Source organism: Engystomops pustulosus, chromosome 2, assembly GCF_040894005.1.
Source record: "Engystomops pustulosus chromosome 2, aEngPut4.maternal, whole genome shotgun sequence".
NCBI classification, from domain to species: Eukaryota; Metazoa; Chordata; class Amphibia; order Anura; family Leptodactylidae; genus Engystomops; species Engystomops pustulosus.
This window is the reverse complement of record NC_092412.1, coordinates 239898301-239925594: the sequence shown is the minus strand read 5'-3', so window position 1 is coordinate 239925594 and position 27294 is coordinate 239898301. Positions and strand designations below refer to the sequence as shown.

Sequence of the window (27294 nt, the reverse complement as noted above, 5' to 3'; positions counted from 1 at the left end):
ACACACATATACTGCACACACATTACACACACATATACAGCACACATATTACACACACATACACAGCACATAGATTACACATTACACACACACACACTACATGCACACACATACAACACACACATTACACACACATATAGAGGCAGATTTATTAGGTCCGCCGGAGTTCACGATCCATTGCTGGGTGCAGGTAAGTGCGTGTCCAGCGACACTTTTTTTTTTGTTAAAATGCGGCGGTTTTTCCGAACCCATCGGGTTTTCGTTCGGCCACGCCCCCAATTTCCGTCTCGTGCACGCCGGCGGCGATGCGCCACAATCCGAACACGTGCGCCAAAAACCCGGGGCAATTCAGGGAAAATCGCTGCAAAACTGAAAAATTCGGGTAACCGGCCGTAAACAATGCAATTCGGGCCCTTAGTAAATGACCCCCATTATGACTTTCAGAGAGCTTTATAAATCTGCCCCATAGCGCACACCCATTATATGCACATATTACACACATACAACATTCATAGATCACACAGGACTTCTGAATGGGGCCCCCCTACCCCCTCAGAAAATATACATATCAGTATACTCATACATTTATACACTCAAACACATTTATACACTCATGCGCACACATTTGATCACTGATATATACATGTATACACTTACACACATCTGTCCCAGTAGCTGCTGAACACATGGAGAAAGTAAACAACAGGAATTAGAGATGAAAGATCACTAGTCCAGTTGTTCTGCTGTCCCCTCCATCTACCCAGCCCTTCCTATCTGAGCTCCTGATTCATGCTGTGTACTGTGGAAGTTGTGATCTGTTATATACATATTATTCTGTACAATATCCTGCATAAAGGGGCACATTGACTTACCCGGTCCTGACGTGATCCAGCGGAGCGTTCTCTGTCGAGGATTCGGGTCTTCCAGCGATTCACCAGGCGTCACTGCTGCGCCGAGTTCCAGCGGAGTTCACCACCATCCAATCCTGGGTGCAGGTAAGCACGTGTCAAGCGACACATTTTTTTTTAAATACCGTGTTTTTTTCCGAATCAGTCGAGTTTTCCAACAGCCACGTGCCCGATCCCCACGCGCCGATACGCCACAATCTGATTGTGTCCGCCAAAAACCCAGGGCAATTCGGAGGAAAAGCGGTGCAAATCGGTAATATTCGGGACACCCGACGAAAAATAGCGATTAGGGCCCTTAGTAAATGACCCCCAATATGTATATAATGGTGCACCTCCTCCATTCTTTAGAGTATCAAGTCGGATGACGGGGCCCCCTGATACTGCCGCTGTAGTTACTCCCCTGTTTGAATACTTGTTAGTAAACTTTTACATAATATGACAAATATGGAGATGTTAAGAAAATGTTGATTATAACATTACAGAAATAGTAAGTAAAAAAAACATACCGTATATACTCAAATATAAGCCGACCCAAGTATAAGCCGACCCAAGTATAAGCCGAGGCCCCTAATTTTACCACAAAAACCAGGTAAAACCTATATTTTTTTTTACTCGAGTATAAGCCGAGTGTGGGTTTTCAGCACATTTTTTTGTGCTGAAAAACTAGGCTTATACTCGAGTATATAAGGTAAATGCTTTTAGAGAAGACAATATTCAGTGTTTCTTCAAACACTCCAAACTCTGGGGTTAATTCCATATTAAGGATGTCACCCTCAAGATGCTCTGACCCCTCCACCATCCCACCCCTGAGATTCCAAATATGAAAAGTATTTTTGATCATTCCCATATAGGCGTATGCAGACACCGTCCCATATACATGGCTGTAGCTGTGCCTGGAACCACAGATTACTTGTGTGAACGGGGCTGAACATGATTATTTTGTAGCATTGACTGGTGGTTATAGGGGTCATAATATATTCAATGTCCAGACACTCCCTCGAAGGCTTAAAACACTATCATTGGAGTTAAAAGTTTTTGTGTGTATTAATTACAAATATTTATCTGAATATTATTATTCGAAAATTACTAAGTTAAACATTATAAAGGAATATTTTCTGAGATATGGGGGCACATTTACTAAGGTCTTTGAGTCGCACTTTAGTCGGACTGTGCCAGTTAAAAAGGCTTGTTAGTTAAGTAGCGGTTGCATTGCGATTGTGTCACGCGCAACCCTTTTTTGGCGCAGCTTCGAAGGCTTCAATGCGACACAAATTGGGGTCAGATCTAACTTTAGCTTTAAAATTGTGTTGCAAGACAATGCACTTAGATGCAACGCAAAAAGATGGAGAACTTTGTCGGTCCTGAGCGGGGAAGCGACAAATGCTTGATATCGTGCGCACAATCTTAGTGCATTATTGTCGGACAATGCACTTTCAGTGAACTCCAGTGACGGGTAAGTAAATGACCCCATATGACTGTTTCAAGAAGCTAAGTGCCTGCGGCCCCAGGTGTTGGATACACACAGATCTGGTATTGATCGGGTAAGAATAGATTCATTTACATTCCAGAACATCTGGATTACCTGGGGCTACACACAATTGCCCAATATATGGTAAGACATCACTATATAATGACAATCCAAGACTACAAAATAAAATCACCCCATGTGACTAGTTGTGTTGTAAATGGCTGATGTGTATTAGTGCGATATAATATATAATATAAAATATAATAGATAATATAAAATATATCACAGATTTTTAGCCATGCGCCTGTGCCATGCATATGCAGAATACGCTTCATTTACATAACACCACAAAACATCTAAAATAGAAAAATATGTATAAATATACAGTATAACATAATCATGTAAAAAATACACAAGGATCTGCATCAAAGCAAATGCATTTTTGCCCTTTCATAGGGCAGTTTAATCTTGTAGCAGATTGCAATTAATGTAGGATGTAATTCACTTACCAGGGGGGTATTTACATATAAAATTGTGCTTCATATTACACCGGTCGTCATTCCACTGGTAAAGATATGGGCCCCCGATGCCGGGGTTTGCTGTTGGCTGGTGATACATGACTACACACGCCTCACTGCCACACGATGGCTCATCCGCGTACCAGTTCCTGCCAATGTGCATAATAATAATATTGATAATAGTACAATTACATTATACATTAGTACAAGTGTAATGATACAAATATAATAGTAATACAGCTTTATTGCTATAGCTCCAACATATTCTGCAGCGCTGTACAGATCATAGGGTCAGGGGCGCACCTGCCATGAAGGGATTTGAGCATCTCGCCTCAGGCGGCGCGCCTCCTGTTCGAAGATGAGGCCGCACCATGCTCCCATTCCCCACCGGCGGGCACAGAGCTCCTGCACGGCGGACGGGACTGCACTGCAGCCCTCTGTCCGGCACCTTGCTACCCGACGCTGGATTTCATTTAAAGGCACAGAACTGATGACATCGGGTTCTATAATGAGCCAAGAAAATGAGAGGCTCCTGATTTAGGATGTGAAAAAGTTTGCCGATGTTGTCATGGACACTAGTAATAGTTGACACTCTTACAAATTCAGCTTTGTACATTCAGCTTTATGTACTTAAAGGGTTTTTCTCATGAAAGAAAGTTCTCAAATTATAATCCCATAGTGATGTTTACACAATAAAGATAATTTTTAACCACTTTACAATTTTACTTGCTGTTTTAGCTCCTATCACTCACAGTGTGTGGGTGGGGACTCTCTAAGCAGACACTTCATGATTCCTCTGTGCTATGAGATGCTGTGTTCTGACAATGTGCTTAGATTATCAGGGTAAAGGGTTTATCTACACTTTTATTTAGCTTTTGAACCTTCTACTAGTATCTGACAAAGAGATTAGACAGATCAGAGATAAGAGACCCATGAAATGGATATAACACACAAGGACATACTCCAGCTCTGCTACATCTCAGCTACAACACACACTATAACATACACACAGGGCCTCCCTCCCCTCCATAAAGACCTTATCTTATCTCTAGCTTGTAGAGTAAGTCTGTGCTTGCTGGCAGGAAGTGACTGTGTCTGAGCTGGTCTGTTAATGCAGGGGGATGGGCTGAATGCAGAGTACAGTGCAGTGTGCAGACAGAAGAAGCTATTCGTGAGAAGAATCTGCACTTCCCTATCATAGTCAGATTTTTAGAGAATGTGTTATTTTGTTATCCTGAGTATATTTAAGAATCTGTCTTTGTGGGAATATTTCTTTAAAGGGAACCTCTCATCTATCCTTACATGTATATTTTAGAAAGTAATTTCATTTATAATGAGAGAGGTTGTACTAACGTTGTACCAGCAATTGTTTAAAGCCTTGGCTCAGCCAAGACAAAGATTGCGTTGCACTTGAAACGCGTTGCTGCTGTTCATGTTTGCTCTTTACAACTAAATTTATGGAACAATAAAGATTGAGAGATTTGAATGAAGTGCTGGTTTATTGGAAACTCTGATTTCTCCGACGGCATCGGATGTGGTAATTATACACTACACTCACGTGTAAAACACAAAGGAGGGTGAGTTTGGTAAGCTTTATGACAAAAATACTGGGGAATAATAATCTAATCAGTGGAAGTCTTACTGCTGAACCCCCACTAATCACGAGAACGGACCCCATTGATAAAAAGCATGTATCCTGCCGCTCTTTTTAACACTATCAGAGCATCGGAAATTGCAGAGCACAGCGCTCAGGTATCTCTGGCACTGTCTCTTAGACATTGAACAAAGTGCATTAAATAGATAAGCAATTCTCCAATAGTGTTGAATGGATTGGAAATGTCCATTGGGGAGGGGTCCATTCCCTCCAGAAACAGCTCTACCCTTGTCTATTGGCTGTGTCTGGTATTGCCGCTCCACTGCAATGAATGAGCTGCAGACCAGTTTGGATATCAGTGGGGCTATTTCTGGCAGAAAGCAGCCATGTTTTTCTAATCAAACCCCATTAACATCATTTATAGCTGAAATTTAATAGGAGTTTTTTCAATTATGAGAAACAGAGCGATTACATGAGCCGTAACCTCAATACAGAGAATCATTGATAGTAAATTAAAAATACATTTTTGTAAAGTTAATCTAAAAATAACCCGAGTGTTGTAAATGAGCCGCATTTATCTCCTTTCACCTCAGTTATAATAATTTGTAAGGAAAATATAATAATAAAATGAATTAAGTTATTATGTTGTAATGAGTATGTTAATTGGCCTAATTAAAGTGGATCTGTCATCCGATTGTTGCGCCCTTACATTACAACTACAGATCTGTTCTAATCTTAGTTGCCACAATACTACTCTATAGAGATACAAAACTCATTATTATGAGTCTGGTGTATTCATGAGTGGAGTATTTTTTCCATCTTTTACATACAATACTGCTGCATTGTATGTACATTAGATTGTCAATCATCAGCATGATAGAAGACAGCGGAGGAAGAGAGCGGGATTACACTCCTAACTGATAAACTGGACTTATCCACTGGACTCATAATCATGGGCCTGCTGTTTTCTCTCAGCGCTTCCAATAGCAACAGAGCTTATTTTTTACGTTTTTTCCAGGAAAAACATTTATGGCTTAGCCAAGGAATATTCCATAAATATCAGATATTTACAGGTCCTACCTTTGCACCTATATAGGGAGTCCCCAGGTTACGTAAAAGATAGGTTCCATAGGTTTGTTCTTAAGTTGAATTTGTATGTAAGTGGAAACTGTATATTTATAATTGTAGCTCCAGACAAAATAATTTTTTTTGCCCCTGTGAAAATCAGAGTTTCAAATTTTTTTGCTGTAATGGGACCAAGGATTATCAATAAAGCTTCATTACAGACTCCTTACAGCTGATTATTGCAGTCTGGGAGTATAGTAACATCCAGACACTTCACCAGAGGTCACAGGGGGCAGAGAGGTCCATCTTTAACTAGGGGTCATCTGTAAGTTGGGTGTCCTTAAGGACCGCCTGTATTCAGAATGAAGCCCTGATGCTGATTCCCATGGCTCCCCATCCCTATTGACAGTCCGCATTTGTTTTGTTAAAAAAATTCCTAAAAACTGGGCTTCACTGTTACCATAACTTTTGATGGCAGTTAATGTTATTTAAGAATAGAGAGATACTCAGTTTCTGTAATTCCTGTTTTGTTTTTTGGGAGTTACAGAAACACCATAGTTCATTTTACCTTCCTTCTGTACATTTGATCATACAGGAAGCAATGCTATGTATCATTGGGGCTTGATTTTCTAAAAAAGAACATTTCTAAAAAAAGACATATATAGTACAGACGATCCCCGACTTAAAGGAAACCTACCACTTGAAGTGGCAGGTTTCTGATGGAAATACCGGGCACCAGCTCAGGCTGAGCTGGTGCCGGAGCTTATTTTCGTTAGTGTTTTAAACCGCGGTATCGCGGTTTAAAACACTTTTTAAACTGTATAGCCGGCGCAGGCAGGTACGCGCTCGGCGCTTACCATGCGCGCGGCTCTCCTTCACTTCCTATGTAGCCGTGTGCACGGTCGCGCGCATGGTAAGCGCCGAGCGCGTACCCGCCTGCGCCGGCTATAAAGTTTAAAAAGTGTTTAAAACCGCGATACCTCGGTTTAAAACACTAACGAAAATAAGCTCCGGCACCAGCTCAGCCTGAGCTGGTGCCCAGTATTTCCATCAAAAACCTGCCACTACAAGTGGTAGGTTTCCTTTAAGAACACCCGACTTACAGACAGCCCCTAGTTAGAAACGGACCTCTGGATGTTGGTAATTTACTGTACTTTAGCCTTATACTACAATAATCAGCTATAACAGTTATCAGAGGTGTCTGTAATGAAGCTTTATTGTTAATCCTGGTTCTTATGAGAATCCAACATTTTTAAAATTCAATTCACAGAGACCAAAAAAATTTGTCTGGAGCTACAATTATAAAATATACAGTTCCAACTTACATACAAATTAAACTTAAGAACAAACCTACAGAACCTATCTTATACGTAACCCGGGGACTGCCTGTATGTCCTATATGTCTTCATATAGTAAACCGATATGTCATTTTTAGAAAAAGCCCCTTAAAGCCTCTTTGGGCACTAGAAGAGTGAATCTCTAACTTTATTATAAAGTCTTTACAAAGGGCATCATATTAACACAACAGATGTTTTTTACACTAAATACCTGAATTTGGAGGTGCTCCCATCATCCCATCTGTAGAGGTCTGGACAAGCAGCAGATGAAGCCATGGAATCTCGGTTCCTTGCGAGTCCTATCCAGAAATCCCCATCAGATTTTCCGGAACCTGAATTGGTGAGATTTTGTAGCATTCTTTCGATGAGTTTTTGTTCTGCTTCACTTTCAATGCTCAGAAGATGGCCTCCTTCTCCATCACAGACCTGACGAGCCTGATGGTAACCAACCCGTGCTGTTAAGTCTTGAAAAAAAGCGATTTTGTAGCATGGATGCTTATAATCTGCATAGCACACCTTCCGACCTGTAATAAAATTGAAACATTTGGAATTAAATGATTTAGAGTAGAGTAATGTTTATTGTAGATAGTATGGATAGATAACCCGAAAACCACATGGACATACTTTATCAGCTGCACAATACAGAAAATGAGAAGATGAATTCATAGGACATAGATCATTATTCTGTTTTTTTCCATATTGGTTTACGCTCTCAACTATTCTCCTGTTTATTCGATTTTGTACTTTACTTGTTATCTTGTTGTGACCAAGATTGGTCTTTGTGTTATTTTTTTGTCTGTCTTACTAAGAGTCTACACTTTGGTGCAGGGAGGCACCAACGCCCAATTACTGGTCATGGTTTTGGGTAGACCCAATAAACAAGCAGAGACTATGGCTATGGCTCACCATCCTTGTCTATGACAAATTCTAGAAACTTGGAAAACAAAACATCCTTCGGGTTCCATGCTCATTCTCTAGTTAATAATGTTGATTTTCTCCGCTAGACACAATGCCGTAAGATCCTGACTAATATTGATTCCTACTTCCAAGAGACTACACATGAATAACCCTGAACAATTGGCATACAATAACATTCATGAGCTTTCATGAGACGGCACAGCCACAGCTAAATCCATTCAAAATGACAAGTCCAGGTAAGATCTGTATATTGTGTGTTATTCTTTCAAACATTTTTATGCCTTTTTTCAAATGTCTTAAAATAATTTGCTTTAAATTACGAATTGCAACCCAAGAAACTGGGTTCATGTTCTGACTGCATTTCCAAAACCAACCGTGACTATGTGCAAGAAGCTCATTACATGATAGTGAGTTATGATGCAGTGAGCTGTGGAGTGCCAGGAACACTACTGTCGCCACGTCATGGCCTTATGTGAGGTCAGCAGAGTAGCCCTCAATCCATTAGGGAAAATCCTTCATCCTAACTCACTATGAATTTTAGTTCACATGGCCATGTCTGGTCCAGGAGTACCGATCTTATAGAAATATGCCCTCAACATGGCAAGAAATTAATATAAAATTTGCTTTCGTAGCCCAAGTGTCATCGAATTGTGAAGACAGTCCAAGCCACAAAAAAGGGCAAGAGTAGAGATAGCTCTGAGTTTTGTAACTTGGGCAGTTTGTTTCTACACGGAGTCATGGAAACCTCAGCCGTGTGGGCGAGTCCATAGAAATAAATGTGTTCTTGCGCTATATGTTGAATTGATGGATCAGAAAGACAAAAACTACATTTGTGCCCATGAAGCCAAGGCTACGTGCACACAGTCGTGCACAAAAGGAAAACACATAAAAAAGAAGCGGCCATGCCATAAATCAGAGCAAGAATATGACCGGCTCTCTAATTTGTGGTATTGCTGTCTGGCATGGTTGCGATGTGGGGAGAAGCGCTGTGCCCAACGCACTGTGCCTGTGCAAATAGAGGTCTATGGGGTCTGAGAGCCGTAGTTTGTGTGGCCAACTCAAAGCCAAAAGCTATTCCCATGTTCACGTAGCCAAGATTGTTGTTGTCCTTCTTTCCGAATAACTCTGTTATCCCTGTAAATTGGTGATTAAATAGGAAAAAATTGATTGAGTCTTATCTGTCATTTCTGTTAAGACTCCTGCTTTTCTAGTTGGTCATGTGATGTCTCATGGCTCTGATTTTGGTCATTCATGTGAGTGCTGGCTCTTAAATGACAGATAGTGTACATCCCCTGTGATGGTAGGGACAGAGCAATCAGGGTGGGCTTAAGCACATGACCTGTCAGCTCTTGACGCAGTAGGGGAGGCAGAAAGTTGGTGGGAGAAGGTTGGTGCCTTACGGTCTTGCCCATTGTGTCATTTGTGTTTTCTAAGTTTTTAATTGTTTGTTTTTAAATCCCTGCAGTGTTTCTTTCCATTGTTCAATAAAACATTTGTTCTCTCCATCTTGTGTTTATTCATAGTGTGCGTCTATTTGGTTATAATTCTTTTCTTCACTCTCTTTTGTAAGGGAAGGGGAAAATATAGGAATTGAAATAGTCTGGAAATTATAAATTGAAAAGAGACAGGAGTGGAGTGCTGTAGTGATACTGTGCTGAAAGTGAGGGAGGACAAGCTGGAAAACTATCTGCAAAACCATGTGATATGGGTTGGGAAGTGTTGTACTATACTCATGGTTGCCGGTGGAAGTTTCTTTAGTGATTGGGCTAAAATGCAAGAGCTTAGAGGCAGGTGGAAGGCGGAGCTCATTACACACAGCCTCCTGTGCAAGGCTTAATGAAAACTGTAGTTTCTGCATGTAAAAAAACATTGCAGGAAATAAACTGTGCCTGTAGGGATCATGTAAACAGTTTTTTTTGTTCTCATTATAGGCTAAATAGTATGCTAGTGCATGGGGAAGTGATATTCAAACTTTAATCTGCTTTTAAGAGAATACTCAGAAGACCCTCTTAAGTTGTACAAGGGGAAAAAATGCTGTAATTCCTAATAGACAAGACAGTTCTGCAATACACCAGATTTCACAGTGACTGATGCTGGATAAAACATCTGATATACTTTTCGTTCACTACCTATTTGCTTGCCAATTTATCCCATAAATATTGAAATTTTTTTTGATTGCATAAATTTCTAAAGACGCATCTTAAAGGAAATCTTGCATTTGCATTATGAACCAAACATACCTTCAGAATGCTGTAGATACACTGATGAAGAAACATATCTTGTTTAATCCCTGAACTAAGTTTTGCTGAAAAAACGGTTATAAAATTATGATAATAAGGCTCTGTCACTCCTGTGGCTGCCCGGCACTCTCTTCACCCTAATTATGCACAACTGCAGCCTTGTTCTGCCCTGCATAAGCCGAGAATACATCATCACCGTGTTGTCCCTGGCAGGCAGAAGTAATTAATCTCTACACCACCCCCAGCAACTGTGTATGAGTCATCCAGTTCAGCTTGATTAGTCCTGTCTGGACAGTTCAGGAAGCTCCGTGTGCAATGTGTTTATGTAGGACAACCAGTCTGTACCCAGATTTCCCAAGGTCCTAAATTTTATAATTGTTTTTGAACAAAACCACTTGGGTCAGGGATTAAACAAGATATGTTTTTTGCATCAATGTAGCAGCTACAGCTTTTTCAAGGTATCTTTGGTTCATATCATAATGCATAAAAATAAATGGCAGATTTCCTTTAAGCCTTACCTATATTTTAAAGGGAACCTACCACCCCGATTCTACCTATAAAGGTAGAAGGGGTGGTAGGTGGATGAATGGGAAGTGAGGAGAACCCTTTTTTGGGCTAATCCTCACGTTCCGGGTGTCTTTTAGAAAACTTTATTGCAGGAATATGTAAATTTTTTATGCGGCTACTGGGGCGTGGAGTAGCCGGACATGAGGCTACTAGTCGCGGCTACTCCACCCCCCATTAGCCACGTTACTCCGCCTACCATTTAATAATCCTCCTCCTGGTCCCCTGCGTTCTGCGCAATGCGCAGAACGCAGGCCTTCGGCTGCGCGGCCGCGGCTCCGGGGCCGGAGCTACTGCGCATGCACGGAAGGCCGCAGATGCCGGGGGACTCGGACTCGGACTTGGACTCCTCGTAGCTGCGCGCCGAAGATTAAATGGTAGGCAGAGAAACGTGGCTACTGGGGCGTGGAGCAGCCGCGACTAGTAGCCTCATGTCCGGCTCCTCCATGCCCCAGTAGCCGCATAAAAAATTTACATATTTCTGCAATAAAGTTTTCTAAAACACACCCGGGACGTGAGGATTAGCCCAAAAAAGGGCTATCCTCACGTCCCATTCATCCACCTACCACCCCTTCTACCTTTATAGGTAGAATCGGGGTGGTAGGTTCCCTTTAAGCTCCCTTAAAGGAGTCTATAAGAAATGATGTGCAAGGTTTTTACAGCAGAATTTATTGTAGAGAAGGTTGTGCTGTAGTTTGCTTCTTATCCTTAGTAACATTAGTGTCATCTGTGTGTTTTGCCTTGTCCTCATTTTTTTGTTTAACTTTAAATTTCTTTCTTACATGTGAAACCCCGATCACTACCTGTTGCTTAGACATGTTGATAGTAATATATCCATAAATTAGCGGCTGCTGTTTTACTATGCTGTATTATGAATTGGAACCCGCATGCCCTCCTTTATTATCTCAGGTTGAACCTTAGTAAATTATTTGATACGGATTTAGGGAATATTAATGTTATCAACAGGAGGTTTTTACATTTTTCAAAATTTGCTACACACACTGAGAAGTAAGATGTATGTGGGCTCTGACATTACGAAGAATAATGCAAAATAATAATATATATGAGATTTGATTGTGCTGTTGTAATCATATGTTACATTGATACAGTTACTGGAAGCATCAGAAAAGTAAAACATTTATACAAAAATAAGAAGACAATATATAAAGGAGTAAATGATTATACCTTTATTTATTTTTCTCTGTTTACTAAGAACCCTCTCTTTTTCATTTTCCTTTATAAAAGCTATAAGAGGGCTTGTTTTGTTTGGATGAGTTGTATTTTCAATATCAATTGACCCAATGATTCATAATTGGGTGAATGATTCAATTGACCCAATAATGGGGCAGATTTACTTACCCGGCCCATTCGCGATCCAGAGGCGCGTTCTCTGAACAGGATTCGGGTCCGGACGGGATTTATGAAGGTAGTTCCTCCGCCGTCCACCAGGTGGCGCTGCTGCGCTGAAAAGCATCGGAACGCTCCGGAATACACCAAGCTGGACCAGGTGAAGATAAGCGCGTCCCAAGCGACACATTTTCGGTTTTTAAATGCAGCAGTTTTTCCGAATACGTCGGGTTTTCGTTCGCCCCCCGATTTCCGTCGCGTGCATGCCGGCGCCGATGCGCCACAATCCGTTCGCGTGCGCCAAAATCCCGGGGCAATTCAGGTACAATCGGCGCAAATTGGAAATATTCGGGTAACACGTCGGGAAAACGCGAATCGGGCACTTAGTAAATGACCCCCAATGTATTATGAAATTGCAAAATAATGGGGCACATTTACTAAGGGTCTGTCGGACGCATTTCCGTCGGGTTTTCTAAAAATTTTTTGTTTTGCGCTGACTTGCCCCTAGTATTTGGCGCACGCGATCGGATTGTGGCGCATCGGCGGGCATGCGTCACAAATCGGGGGGCGTGGACCCAACTGATTCGGACAAACCAGGGAATTTAAAAATGAAATTGTGTCGCAAGATCAGCACTCACATGCACCGGGAAGAAGAAGGTGAACTCCAGGGGACCTCAGCAGGGAAGCAACACATGCAGGAAATTGGATGCACAATCTTAGTGAATTGCGGCAGCTCAAAATCCTCGTTGGACATTCCAGATTGGCTGCGTCAACGGGACGGGTAAGTAAATGTGCCCCAATATTTGTGTTGGAATAAGAAAAATCAAACCAGAACATTTTGGAGTTTGCTGTTTAAAACAAGATATTTAAGTTTTATTTAGCAGGGCATAATATTTACGGCAATTCCAATTTTTTTGTTTTATTTTTGTAAGCTTTACTACATAGCCTCTTACTGACCACCGGACAACTGTAGACACACCGGAGTAAGGTAGGTGAAGACACTATGCCAGTCCCATGCGCAACAGTTACCTGCGAGTTCTCTCTCCTTCTATCACAGATCAGCCTAAGTGCTCTGTGAGGAAATAAACTTAACACTTATTGGCAAGCACTTGGCTGGCAATCAGTTAAGCCAACCAGTACTAGGTACCAATGGGAGTAGTCACATGGCACTCTTAATGCAGCACATCTCCTGAAAATATGTTGCATGCAGAATGCGATTGAGTACAGCTGGGTGGGTCAGCTAAGAGCTAGCTAACAGTCACAGGCGCATGAGGCAGACAAACTGCCACTGCGCATCACTCCCAGATACTGCTGTGAGCTGACTGTTGAACACTGCTGGTAGGGGCCCCCCCATGAGTAAAGTGGTGAGGGCCCCGGGGCGTATGCCCCTGGGTTCTTCCCTATAATCCACCCTGACTGTAGACATTAGGGAGATCTACTGACATAATTGGGAGTGACTTTGTGTTTCCAGCTGCACTTAGATCATACAGCCTATACAGCCTTACAGCGGTAGCATGGGGTGAGCATACATCCAGGTGCAGGAGAGAAGAGGGGAGAGCACTTCTCACCTCTCCATTAAAAGCTGAGCTGCTTAGACACAGAGCAGTGAGACCGCAAATGTTCACTGCACCATGACCGGTTGCAATTGAGGTCTATAGGTGCCGTGATGTATCCACGGACTCCTTATGTTTGTGTGCGAAAGCTCTTACCACCATGGTACTAAAAGGTGAAATCCTCTGCATTATTTAACTGTTTTGACTGAAATTTTAATTTCAAAATACTGTATTAGTATTAATTTGGTCCCAATAAAAGTCACCTAAACTATGTAAATGTGATGTACAATCTATGTGACACCATTCAGCATTAGATAGCATACCTGATGTATGTATTGCTAAGAAGTAGGGATGAGTGGACCTGTTAAGGTTTGGTTTGGGTAATAATAATAATTCCTGTTATTTATATAGTGCACACAGATTACGCAGCGCTGCACAGAGCTTGTCACATCAGTCCCTGTCCCCAGTGGGGCTCACAATCTAATCAACCTACCAGTATGTTTCCAGACTGGTGTAGATTTCAGCTGTAACCTGCGCCAGTTTGAGGAGATTTGGCTGGCAATGGCATCCCAGCCCTGGCCCACCCTATTCCACACCCCAATGTATTCAAGAAAGGTGCATAGCATAACTTCCTATTTGTATCTTTGTACATTTCTATGGTCTATAAGCAGAAGGAAGAGTAGGAAACAGGGACACGTCCATAATAAAATATATTACAGGTTATTATTATCATCTGCAGTATAGATCTAAAAGAATGTTATATGTTCAGTAACGCTTCAATTACGTGAAGTAATAGAAAATTTTATGGCAACTTAAAGCTTTCAAGGTGTCTGGACCATGTCTTGATGTTGGGAGGAGACATTTTTGAGTAATCTAAAAAAAAAGAATTATAAGATTTATATTTACTGTATATACTCAAGTATAAGCCGACCCAAGTATAAGCCGAGACCCCTAATTTTACCACAAAAACCTGGTAAAAACCTATATTTTTTTACTCGAGTATAAGTCGAGTTTGGGGTTTCAGCACATTTTTTTGTTCTGAAAAACTAGGCTTATACTCGAGTATAGTTACTAAATCTATTAGACCTATACTTCTATGTTTTTGTAGGTTTTATGTGTTACACATTGGAACTTTTTCCCAGCTTCTCAGGGCGTGGCACAAAATAATGAACGGTGCCACTAGAAAATAAAAACTAAGACATTTGTCCTGCAGATAACAAGCCCTCATACAGCAAATTGGAAAATGAAAAAAGATTTGGCCTTTGGAATGAGGGGAGTGAAAAATGTAAATGTAAAAAAACCTGGAAAAAAACAATCAAGGCAATAAAAATGTAAAAAGTACAACCATAGACAACCGTGATAATTCTTAAATTGGACCATCACTGTTAATTGAATAAAAGGGGTAGTGGTCATCTTCCGCAGTCCCTTTGACAGAGCATAAACTTTAATTATCCTCCCCCACCACCAGTAGGTGCATCATAATTATTAACGTCTGCGCCATAAAAATCCTACAGTGATGGATCATGATTAGGTTCATTGGTAAAATGCCAGACTAATAGCCGAGACACAGACTGCTCCATATCACTATTAACTCTCATCACTGCCCGATGCTGCCCCTGACATCTTCCATAATAGATCACTTATCACTACAGACATTCCTCTACGTAAGGAGAATGGTATACAATCCTGAGATTTCTGGTGCAACTCAAGAAGGTCCTTGGAGGTCAATTATCTTTAGTCATTTGTGAGCGTCTTTTCTTGTTTTCCTCTAAAATTTTCCTACGTCCGGTCAAGAATGGAGTTTATTTGTGACTTCTTAACCACAATTTGTGGCACAATTTTCTGACTTTTTTATACGTTTGCTTCTGGATTTTAAAGATATATCAGTTATGACTCTGAAGAACTATTGTGCTGATTACTTTGCCAGGCGAGTGGAAAAGTCGTAAATTTAGGAGTAAATATATTTAATTTGCCTAAAAAAGTCGATATTAGTGGTGTGATTGTGTTCACGTTTTGGTATCCAAAGCAAACATTTTTTTCCAGATTTGGCCAATCCTGAATCGGTCTGGTCTATATCACTGTATATGACCTATCCTAAAGAAAGGTGATCAAATTCACATGTATAAGATAGCTCACGTATTATTACCTACAATGTGTGATGGGGGGGGTTCCGATTTGATCAGCAGAAAGGGAAGCCACAAATCCACAATGGCCGCCACATGATGCCCATTTCCGGCATTGATTTTGAGCCATATTCAAACTCCCATGGAAGACAATGGATCACAGGTTTTGCACACCAAATACTACTTTTGAATTTCTGGTACGGTTCAACCAATCAACATCACAGGGCAAGCATGGAAGATTTGTGGTCTACTATTCTACTCATTGGTGAAGGAGGGGTCATCACAGTCTAAAAACCTTGTAAAGTTTTGCCAGCTCTGAGAAAACACAACACAATGCGACAGGAAATCTGACATCTTTATATTGTGATGTCACCCAGGCTTTATATTCAATGGGGAGGTCATTTATTTTTATTTTTCTTCCTGTTTTTTCTGCCTTTTTTGAGACAGTTTTTGGCACATTGCAGTTTTTGCACCTTTTTTAAGGACATTTTGAAATGTCCGGCGAACATTTGTTTTTCGTCAATAAGACACAGTTATCGTCTCTTCCAGATGCTCTAATTGTCACGAATGTCATTTATCATTTCAAATTGTCCAATATTTGAAACATTTTTTTGGCGGAAAAAAACTCCAGATGAAAACCATACTTAAGGAAAACGTAGAAAATGGAATGAAGTGACTTGAGACATTTGTGCGACATTTTTGAGACATTTGTAACAAATGTCTCAAAAAAAGATCTAAAAAAAATACTTATTTAACCCAAGGGAAAAATGAGATTGATGAATTTCCAAAGAAGCAGATGGAAAAAAGTCAGGAAAAAACTAGCCAAAACAATCAGGGATAAGATAAATGACCCCCAATGTATTTTTCATGAAGTGGACACCACACCTTGTACAGGTCTATTCAACAATTTTTTCTCGTCTCATTGACATAAACCTCGATTATGAAAATTGCGGAGATGAAATATTAAAACTTTTTTCAGCTTAAAGACCATCGTTCCTTCGGGCATAAAATGTCTTTACTGTCAGAATTACTTTAACCAATAAACCGAGAAGAGATCTCCAGAGTCTTATCACATATAAATGATTTGGCTTCTGGAAGTTCCCCAAACCACTATGTGGTCTAGAGAGGAATAGATGAAAAAATTAGAAGGGAAAACAATGGAATCCGTCTAACGTTATGCAAATCAATTACAATAATACAGAACCTTATGGAAATCTAATTCATGGCAGTACTGACACACTGATAATTCTATTATATAATACCTTATATGTGCCGACTCTACATCTACTAGACCTTAGAGGAAATTTGCCATCAAAATCCATTATGATAAACCAGGGACACCTTCTCATGGATGCAGGCACTGTGATTGTGGTAATTGTCTTGTATTTGTTATCCATGGCCTCTTTTTCAGATTATGCTAATAAGTATGAAGGGCTCCTGGGGGTGTTACCAGAGCCCCTCCTTGCTGCAGATTTACAAGCTGTTACATTGTGCAAGCAGCACTCTACCCTCCCCCTGTTTGCAGGAACTTCCGCTGCTATAGTGAGATTATATCACGCAGAGGGAGGGGAAAATACTGAGGGAGCAGAGGAAAGGGCAATGGCATTTATATAGATAAAACTGACCCATCATTACATCAATACTGACAATAGATGATGTCACAGCTTATCTCCTCCCCCTCCCTGTACAATGATCTCTATATAGATAACACTGACCCATCATTACATCACTACTGACAATAGATGATGTCACAGCTTATCTCCTCCCCATCCCTGTACATTGACCTCTATATAGATAACACTGACCCATCATTATATCACTACTGACAATAAATGATGTCACAGCTTATCTCCTCCCCCTCACTGTACAATGACCTCTATATAGATAACACTGACCCATCAATACATCACTACTGACAATAGATGATATCACAGCTTATCCCCTCCCCTTCCCTGTACAATGACTTCTATATAGATAACACTGACCCATCATTTCATCACTACTGACAATAGATGATGTCACAGATTATCTCCTCCCCCTCCCTGTACAATGAGCTCTATGTAGATAACACTGACCCATCATTACATCACTACTGACAATAGATGATGTCACAGCTTATCTCCTCCCCCCTCCCTGTACAATGACCTCTATATAGATAACACTGACCCATTATTACATAACTACTGACAATAGATGATGTCACAGCTTATCTCCTCTCCCTCCGTGTACAATGACCACTATATAGATAACACTGACCCATCATTACATCACTACTGACAATAGAAGATGTCACAGCTTATCTCCTCCCCCTCCCTGTACAATGACCTCTATATAGAAAACACTGACCCATCATTACATCACTACTGACAATAGATGATGTCACAGCTTATCTCCTCCCCCTCCCCTGTACAATGACCAGTATACAGATAACACTGACCCATCATTACATCACTACTGACAATAGATGATGTCACAGCTTATCTCCTCCACCTCCCCTGTACAATGACCAGTATATAGATAACACTGACCCATCATTACATCACTACTGACAATAGATGATGTCACATCTTATCTCCTCACACTCCCTGTACAATTATCTCTATATAGATAACACTGACCCATCATTACATCACTATTGACAATAGATGATGTCACAGCTTATCTCCTCCCCTTCCCTGTACAATGACCTCTATATAGATAACACTGACCCATCATTACATCACTACTGACAATAGATGATGTCACAGCTTATCTCCTCCTTCCCGTACAATGACCTCTATATAAATAACACTGACTCATCATTACATCACTACTGGCAATAGATGATGTCACAGCTTATCCCCTCACCTTCCCTGTACAATGACTTCTAAATAGATAACACTGACCCATCATTTCATCACTACTGACAACAAATGATGTCACAGCTTATCTCCTCCCCCTCCCTGTACAATGACCAGTATATAGATAACACTGACCCATCATTACATAACTACTGACAATAGATGATGTCACATCTTATTTCCTCATACTCCCTGTACAATTATCTCTATATAGATAACACTGACCCATCATTACATCACTATTGACAATAGATGATGTCACAGCTTATCTCCTCCTTCCCATACAATGACCTCTATATAAATAACACTGACTCATCATTACATCACTACTGGCAATAGATGATGTCACAGCTTATCCCCTCCCCTTCCCTGTACAATGACTTCTATATAGATAACACTGACCCATCATTTCATCACTACTGACAATAGATGATGTCATAGCTTATCACCTCCCCTTCCCTGTACAATGACCTCTGTATAGATAACACTGACCCATAATTACATCACTACTGACAATAGATGATGTCACAGCTTATCCCCTCCCCTTCCCTGTACAATGACCTCTGTATAGATAACACTGACACATAATTACATCACTACTGACAATAGATGATGTCACAGCTTATCCCCTCCCCTTCCCTGTACAATGCCCTCTATATAGATAACACTGACCCATCATTACATCACTACTGACAATAGATGATGTCACAGCTTATCTCCTCCCTCTCCCTGTACAATGCCCTCTATATAGATAACACTGACCCATCATTACATCACTACTGACAATAGATGATGTCACAGCTTATCTCCTACCCCTTCCTGTACAATGACCTCTATATAGATAACACTGACCCATCATTACATCACTACTGACAATAGATGATGTCACAGCTTATTTCCTCTCCCTCCCTGTACAATGACCTCTATATAGATAACACTGACCCATCATTACATCACTACTGACAATAGATGATGTCACAGATTATCTCCTCCCCCTCCATGTACAATGACCTCTTTATAGATAACACTGACCCATCATTACATCACTACTGACAATAGATGATGTCACAGCTTATCTCCTCCTCCCTGTACAATGACCTCTATATAGATAACACTGACCCATCTTAACATCACTGCTGACAATAGATGATGTCACAGCTTATCTCCTCCCCTCCCTGTACAATGACCTCTGTATAGATAACACTGATCCATCATTACATCACTACTGACAATATATGATGTCGCAGCTTATCTCCTCCCCCTTCCTGTACAATGACCTCTATATAGATAACACTGACCCATCATTACATCACTACTGACAATAGATGATGTCACAGCTTATCTCCTCCCCCTTCCTGTACAATGACCTCTATATAGATAACACTGTCCTATCATTACATCACTACTGACAATAGATGATGTCACAGCTTATCTCCTCCCACTTCCTGTACAATGACCTCTATATAGATAACACTGACCCATAATTACATCACTACTGACAATAGATGATGTCACAGCTTATCCCCTCCCCTTCCCTGTACAATGACTTCTATATAGATAACACTGACCCATCATTACATCACTACTGACAATAGATGATGTCACAGCTTATCTCCTCCCTCTCCCTGTACAATGCCCTCTATATAGATAACACTGACCCATCATTACATCACTACTGACATTAGATGATGTCACAGCTTATCTCCTCCCTCTCCCTGTACAATGCCCTCTATATAGATAACACTGACCCATCATTACATCACTACTGACAATAGATGATGTCACAGCTTATCTCCTACCCCTTCCTGTACAATGACCTCTATATAGATAACACTGACCCATCATTACATCACTACTGACAATAGATGATGTCACAGCTTATTTCCTCTCCCTCCCTGTACAATGACCTCTATATAGATAACACTGACCCATCATTACATCACTACTGACAATAGATGATGTCACAGATTATCTCCTCGCCCTCCCCGTACAATGACCTCTTTATAGATAACACTGACCCATCATTACATCACTACTGACAATAGATGATGTCACAGCTTATCTCCTCCTCCCTGTACAATGACCTCTATATAGATAACACTGACCTATCATTACATCACTGCTGACAATAGATGATGTCACAGCTTATCTCCTCCCCTCCCTGTACAATGACCTCTATATAGATAACACTGACCCATCATTACATCACTACTGACAATAGATGATGTCACAGCTTATCTCCTCCCCCTTCCTGTACAATGACCTCTATATAGATAACACTGTCCTATCATTACATCACTACTGACAATAGATGATGTCACAGCTTATCCCCTCCCCCTTCCTGTACAATGACCTCTATATAGATAACACTGACCCATCATTACATCACTACTGACAATAGATGATGTCACAGCTTATCTCCTCCCACTTCCTGTACAATGACCTCTGTATAGATAACACTGTCCTATCATTACATCACTACTGACAATAGATGATGTCACAGCTTATCCCCTCCCCCTTCCTGTACAATGACCTCTATATAGATAACACTATATTTACATCATTACATCACTACTGACAATAGATTATGTCACAGCTTATCCCCTCCCCCTTCCTGTACAATGACCTCTATATAGATAACACTGACCCATCATTACATCACTACTGACAATAGATGATGTCACAGCTTATCTCCTCCCCCTTCCTGTACAATGACCTCTATATAGATAACACTATATTTACATCATTACATTACTACTGACAATAGATGATGTCACAGCTTATCTCCTCCCACTTCCTGTACAATGACCTCTATATAGATAACACTGTCCTATCATTACATCACTACTGACAATAGATGATGTCACAGCTTATCCCCTCCCCCTTCCTGTACAATGACCTCTATATAGATAACACTGACCCATCATTACATCACTACTGACAATAGATGATGTCACAGCTTATCTCCTCCCCCTTCCTGTACAATGACCTCTATATAGATAACACTATATTTACATCATTACATCACTACTGACAATAGATGATGTCACAGCTTATCTCCTCCCCCTTCCTGTACAATGAACTCTATATAGATAACACTATATTTACATCATTACATCACTACTGACAATAGATGATGTCACAATCAACTTAGGGTACATTAATACAATTTTATGGGGGTGTATGGATGATTAATGCAAGGGATGAAGCCCAGACTGTCAACTGAATTAGTTTGGGAATGTGTAATTCCTTAATTCTCCTATGGAGGCACTGTAGCAAAATTGAACACCTGCTTTTGCTTACCCACAGATTATATTTTTATAAATCACAACAACAGGGGGAATACATTTGTTTAAAAATATGTTACTTTCACTGTATAATACTGCCCCCTATGTAAAAATAAATAAATATAAAGGAAAAGAATACTGATTTGAACAGATGAAAACTTTTTATTTTATTTTTATTTAAATGCAAGTGCTGTCGGATCTTCTTCCACCACATTGGATATATAAAGCTCTCCTTATATAAAGACAGGACATATGGCCGTAATGTAGACACGCTATTAAAGGTAATGGCGGTGAACGAGATTTGCGTCTCACAATATCATTTAACAATACGTTTAATACAAAGCAGAGGCCTTTTATTGAGTGTAATCCCATAAGATTGATGGCCACGACTGCGCTTCTCATCATTATCTGTAGACAGTCCGGGAATGAGTGATGCCGCAGTGATTCAGCATCCCATGGTCCAAACAGCTAACTAGAAGCATTTAATTACATTATATGAGGACTTAATGACAAGAGTAATAAATAACCAGCCCGGAAGAGATTACACCCATTTCATCCTGCGGCACTACGATTTTTGGCCCTTGATATCAGCAAGTTATTATATTTTTATAGGTAGAATGTTAAAATATTATGATTATATCTACTTTATCCTTATAGGAAAACCCTGTCTTATTTGACTTCTTATTAGTACTTGGCATATAGATGAGTATTTATTAAATCTACCATCAAAATCAGGCATGATAAATCAGGAACCCCCTCTGTGCTGCAGCTTCACAGGTTATTACACTGTTTCATCATCCCCTCTGCTCCTACTCAGCACTTCCCCCCTCCCTTTGCCTGATGTCATTTCACTGCAGCAGTGGAAGTTTCAGCATCCAGTGGGAGGGTAACGTATTTACAGTGTAAAAACCTGTGAATATTCAGCATGGAGGGGGTCTGGTAACACCACCAGGAGCCTTGCAGGCTCATTAGTATAATTTTAAAAGTTGACTTTAGAAGGATTGAGGCCATTGATAACAAATATTAGAATATTCCTACAGTCACGCTGCCTGGATCTATGAGTAAGTGTCCCTTCTCATGATGGATTATGATGGTAGATTTCTCTTAAAGGGAACCTTCATCAGAAATTGGAATAATAGACTTGTAACTAGTATATTTTTGGGCAGCATAACACCTTTAAGTTTTTGTTCCTTTCATGGTCCAGTGTGGAGGCATCATGAAGAAAATCAACTTCGAGATGTAATTTGGTTATGTAAAGTCAAGGAGGCGGAGAGTTTAACACTGAAGTCACGGTGGGGAGCTCTGAGCCTCCTCCGCTGTGATTGACATCATGCATCGGACTTCAGGAGATCTGGTTAGGGATGTCTCTGGATGTAGGACCATCAATTACAGTGATGGAGACTTCCTGAGGAAGAGAGAGCTTGACTTCAGTGATAAAGCCCCCGCCTCCTTGACGTTATACATATATATTTTCTGGATCCTACCACCACACTGGTTCATAAAAGAAACATGATCTGGAAAGTGTTCAGCTGCTTGACAAGATACTGGTAGTAGTTTATTAGGTTGATTTCTGATGACAAGTTCCCTTTAAATATATTTACTATAATTAACTATTCCACTTATGGAAATTAAATTGTCCCAAGTTACAGTATGAAGCCAACATTTACTCTTAAAGGGATTGTCTGTGTTACAACACCTGTATTATTATATTATGGTAATAAGATCAAGGGCTCATTCACACGACTGTTATGGGGGCATTAACCATCCCAACGTTTTACATAAGCTTCTGGAGATCTGACGTTGCCAGGTGAAAAAAACTCCAGGGACCATCAAAATGGTTTATTTGTTCCCCAGTGTGATTAAAGGGGTTATCTGGAATCTTGCAAGTGAAAAGACAGGAATGTACCTGTCTCTGTACTACGTACCATGCACACTGTTCTACACTATATAGTGGTCATTCTTGGTATTGCAGCTCGGCTCCAGTCACTGCAATCAAACGGAGATTCACTCAAGTGACAACTAAGCAAGGTTTCACTGGCCTGGAAAATGGAAACAGCTCTTACTTGGTCACCACCAGCACTTGAACCAGACCAACAACAGGGCTGTCCAGTGTTTGACCCCCACCATTGTGTAATTAATTGAATGAAAGAAATAAGCTACAGAAGATAATTTGAAGAGCTCAATGCAGTCAGGGAACTACTACGTCCACTCAAGAAAGTGTAGTAAATGTGACACACAACTGCTAGACAATATAATTCTCCGACAACAGACCCTGATAGCAACCGCCATTGACAAATGTGCTGTTGGACGCTAAACTTCCATAAGTCGCTCACCCCAAAAACGATTGACCTTTACAAACAAATTATAGCCGGCAAAAAGTGCTGACGTAGCCCCCCCCCCCCCCACACACACTTTGTTTCTCAACCCCAAACCAATATTTTGTGAATGTCACATTGTGTTTGTATATCTGACATGTAAGAAACTGTTCTGTAGGAAACAGTTCATTCCTATACTTTCTGGGAGGTCAAGAGACCAGCTTTCGACAATTTGTGGTCTCCTCAGATCTCAACACAACAAAGGAACTGTCCCATGGTTGGAGGAGGCCAAACCTGGTCCCATAACTCCGCAGAACTCTCAACTGGGCGATGTGACGACAACAATGGGGTGCCAAGAGCCAGAGCAAGGTAAAGCTACATGCCTCGAAGGAGGGGTGGAGGGGTTACCACTTCCCTCTCTGCATGTCGCAGGGCACAGTAACACGGGGAAAGATAGGACATGTCCTAACCTTCCCCATGCACGGAGCGGTACGGTGCAGCGCATGTGCTGAACCGTATCGCTCCGTGCGCCAATAGCTTCCTATGATAGCTTGCGGCCGTACATACGTGCCCCCGGCGGTCGTGTGAATGCAGCCCAAGTATAATTTGTTTCTTTCCCCATCCCTTTTACAGATTCCAGTAAGCCACCTTTGAGGATGTGTGATCAATGTGAAGAGCAGAATACCCCTTTAAGCCTTGTATTGGGGTATACACCACTGAAAGAGGAAAACCCGAGTAAGTGCCTGCAGTTTGTGTGAGCAGTTCTGCCTCTATGAGTAGCGTACTACACGTCTATAATAGATCTGACATGACGTAAGACAGACCCAACGTGTCCAGGAATGAAGCCATTCCCTCAGCAGTTTTTCTGCCAATTATTGTTAATATGACCAGAATAATTATGAGCCTCTGTATTTCTGCAAATGAGGCTGTACGTCCATCGCCAAATATCACTATCTGGGAAAGATCTTCACCGTGTTATACGGCAGAGGCTTCCGAGCCAAGAGTCTTAGTCATCGCAGTTTTACAGTAGCTTTTAAGTGGAAAAGATGTCTATATCGTTGGCATCTGCCCCATACTCTATATTAAACATTGATCGTCCAAAATGGATTCTTCTCCGTAATTTAGCTCCTTGTCCAATTACCTCACTTTTATAATACCTGGCCGGCCATCGCTGACGCTTTACAATTCCCCATTAGATGATTCTAGATCTTTCCTGTTTACTTGTTTTCGGGTGAACTTTATGACTCAGCTCCTTAATGACAGACTCTTTACCGGAGGCTATTGCGTATGAAACATGGAGGCCTAGCACGCTCAGCAGAAGCGGGGGGTACGTAGTAAAATAAATGAATCAAGCTGATAGCAAGCCTTTCGCGAGGTTAGGTTGTACATTACCTCATGAAATTTAATGTGTAACACCACATTAATATCGGATTGAGCACAGCTGTGACTAATCACCTCCGAAGAAAGTTAATGGAGGTTGCCAAGGAGAATTTACATAAATGGAAATCCAAAATGTGTTGTTTGTGGCAAAGAAGTTAGATTAAAAACAGGAGGAGGCAGGTGGGAAAAGCGGAAAGTGAATAGAACTGTGTCACCGTGGAAGGTCATTTACAGAGAGTGAAAAGGGCAACAGGTCTTTAAGTCGTGGAATTGAATTAATTTGTCTACACAAAGTCTTTGAATTGTTGAATTGGGCACCAGACTGCAACAAAAATTTTGTTAAAGGGGTTGTCCGAGTTCTGAAAAAAAACTAAAGGTGGCCGGGAGGGGGCTGCTTAAAAAAATAAAGATGTACTTACCTTCCGGCACCCTCCGGTAACCAGCGCTGCTGTCGCTCCGGTCCTGGCGCCATGTAAACAAACATGGTCGCCGGAGCAGCGCTAGACTCAGCTTCCAGCTGGACCCGACAACCTTCTGGCCCGCATTCACAATGCTGTGTATAGGGACGGATAGGCGTGGCCGGCCGGAAGCTGAGTCCAGCGCTGCTCATGTTTACATGGCTGGATACCGGAGGGCACCGGAAGGTAAGTAGGACTTAATTCTTTTAAGCAGCCCCCTCCTGGCCACCTTTAGTTTTTTTCAGAACTCTCGGACAACCCCTGTGGATGAGTATGTCCAGCCAGTAGGCCATGTGTCATGGGTGAGGAGAAACCCATTGATGGTTGCCTGGAGATGCTGTCAGAATTCTAGAATGAGCCTAATATACAGGAAGTGAAGTGAAGAAGGCAGCACCCTATAAAGATCCACTACGTAAAAAAAAAATTCGCCCTGCACCCATAACTAGTGATGAAGGGACCTGCTAAAATTCTGGTTCTGAGAAGAGTGGCCGAACCCCAATTTTAAAGATCGTCCTGGAGCCAAACCTCCACTTTGTGGGTGTAACTGTGGCAAAGTCACCAGCTGCATTAACCCCTTACCGCTGAAGCCACTTTTCACCTTCCTGACACGGCCCTATTTTTCAAATCTGCCCTGTGTCACTATAAGTGGTTATAACTTTGGAACGCTATAACATATCCAAGTGATTTTGAAATTGTTTTCTTGTGACACTTTGTACTTTATATTAGTTGAAAAATTTGGGTGTTATCTTTTGCGTTTAGTTATGAAAAAAATGAAAAAGTGGTGAAAATTCTGAAAAAAACGCTTTTTTCAAATTTCAAAAATTTCTGCTTTGCAGGCAGATTGCCATACCCCCCAAATAACTTACTAACTAACATTTGCCATAAGTCTTCTTAATGTTAGCATGATTTTTTAAATATTTTCAACTTCTTTTAGGAAGATAGGAGGCTTATAACTCTACAAGTGAATTCTCAGATTTTGGTGAAAATCACCAAAATCTATGTTTTGAGGGCCTAGATAAGTTTGATGTGATTTTGAGAGGCCTATATGAGAGAAAAATCACTATAATGACCCCATTTTAGAAAATGTATCCCTTAAAGAATGTAAAACAACTTTTATGAAATTGTTTAACTCTTTAATTGTTTCATAGGAGTTGAAACAAAATCAGGTAAAATTTTGAAATTAGAATTTTTTTGGCAAAATTAATGATTTTTTCCAAAAATTTACACATTCTCATTGGATAAAATACTAAAATGCTCCATAAATTTTGATACGCAATTCATTCCGAGTTTAGCAATACCCCACATGTGTTGGCAAACTGCTGTACCGGCACACAGCAGTGTATAGAAAGGAAGGAGCACCACTGGGTTTTTGCAGAGTA

The 27294-nt window shown here is 40.8% G+C and overlaps 1 protein-coding gene across 3 annotated transcripts in view; it reads right to left on the bottom strand.

The window, feature by feature from the left end:
• CHODL (chondrolectin) overlaps positions 1-27294 on the bottom strand; it is a 69563-nt gene that overhangs the window by 7545 nt on the left and 34724 nt on the right. For all 3 annotated transcript variants that reach the window (XM_072138582.1, XM_072138584.1, XM_072138583.1), the window contains exons 2-3: positions 7102-7414; positions 2886-3043 (exon numbers count right to left, since the gene is read on the bottom strand). In XM_072138582.1, coding sequence (XP_071994683.1) covers positions 2886-3043; positions 7102-7414 — 471 coding nt within the window. The remainder of the gene's footprint in view (positions 1-2885; positions 3044-7101; positions 7415-27294) is intronic.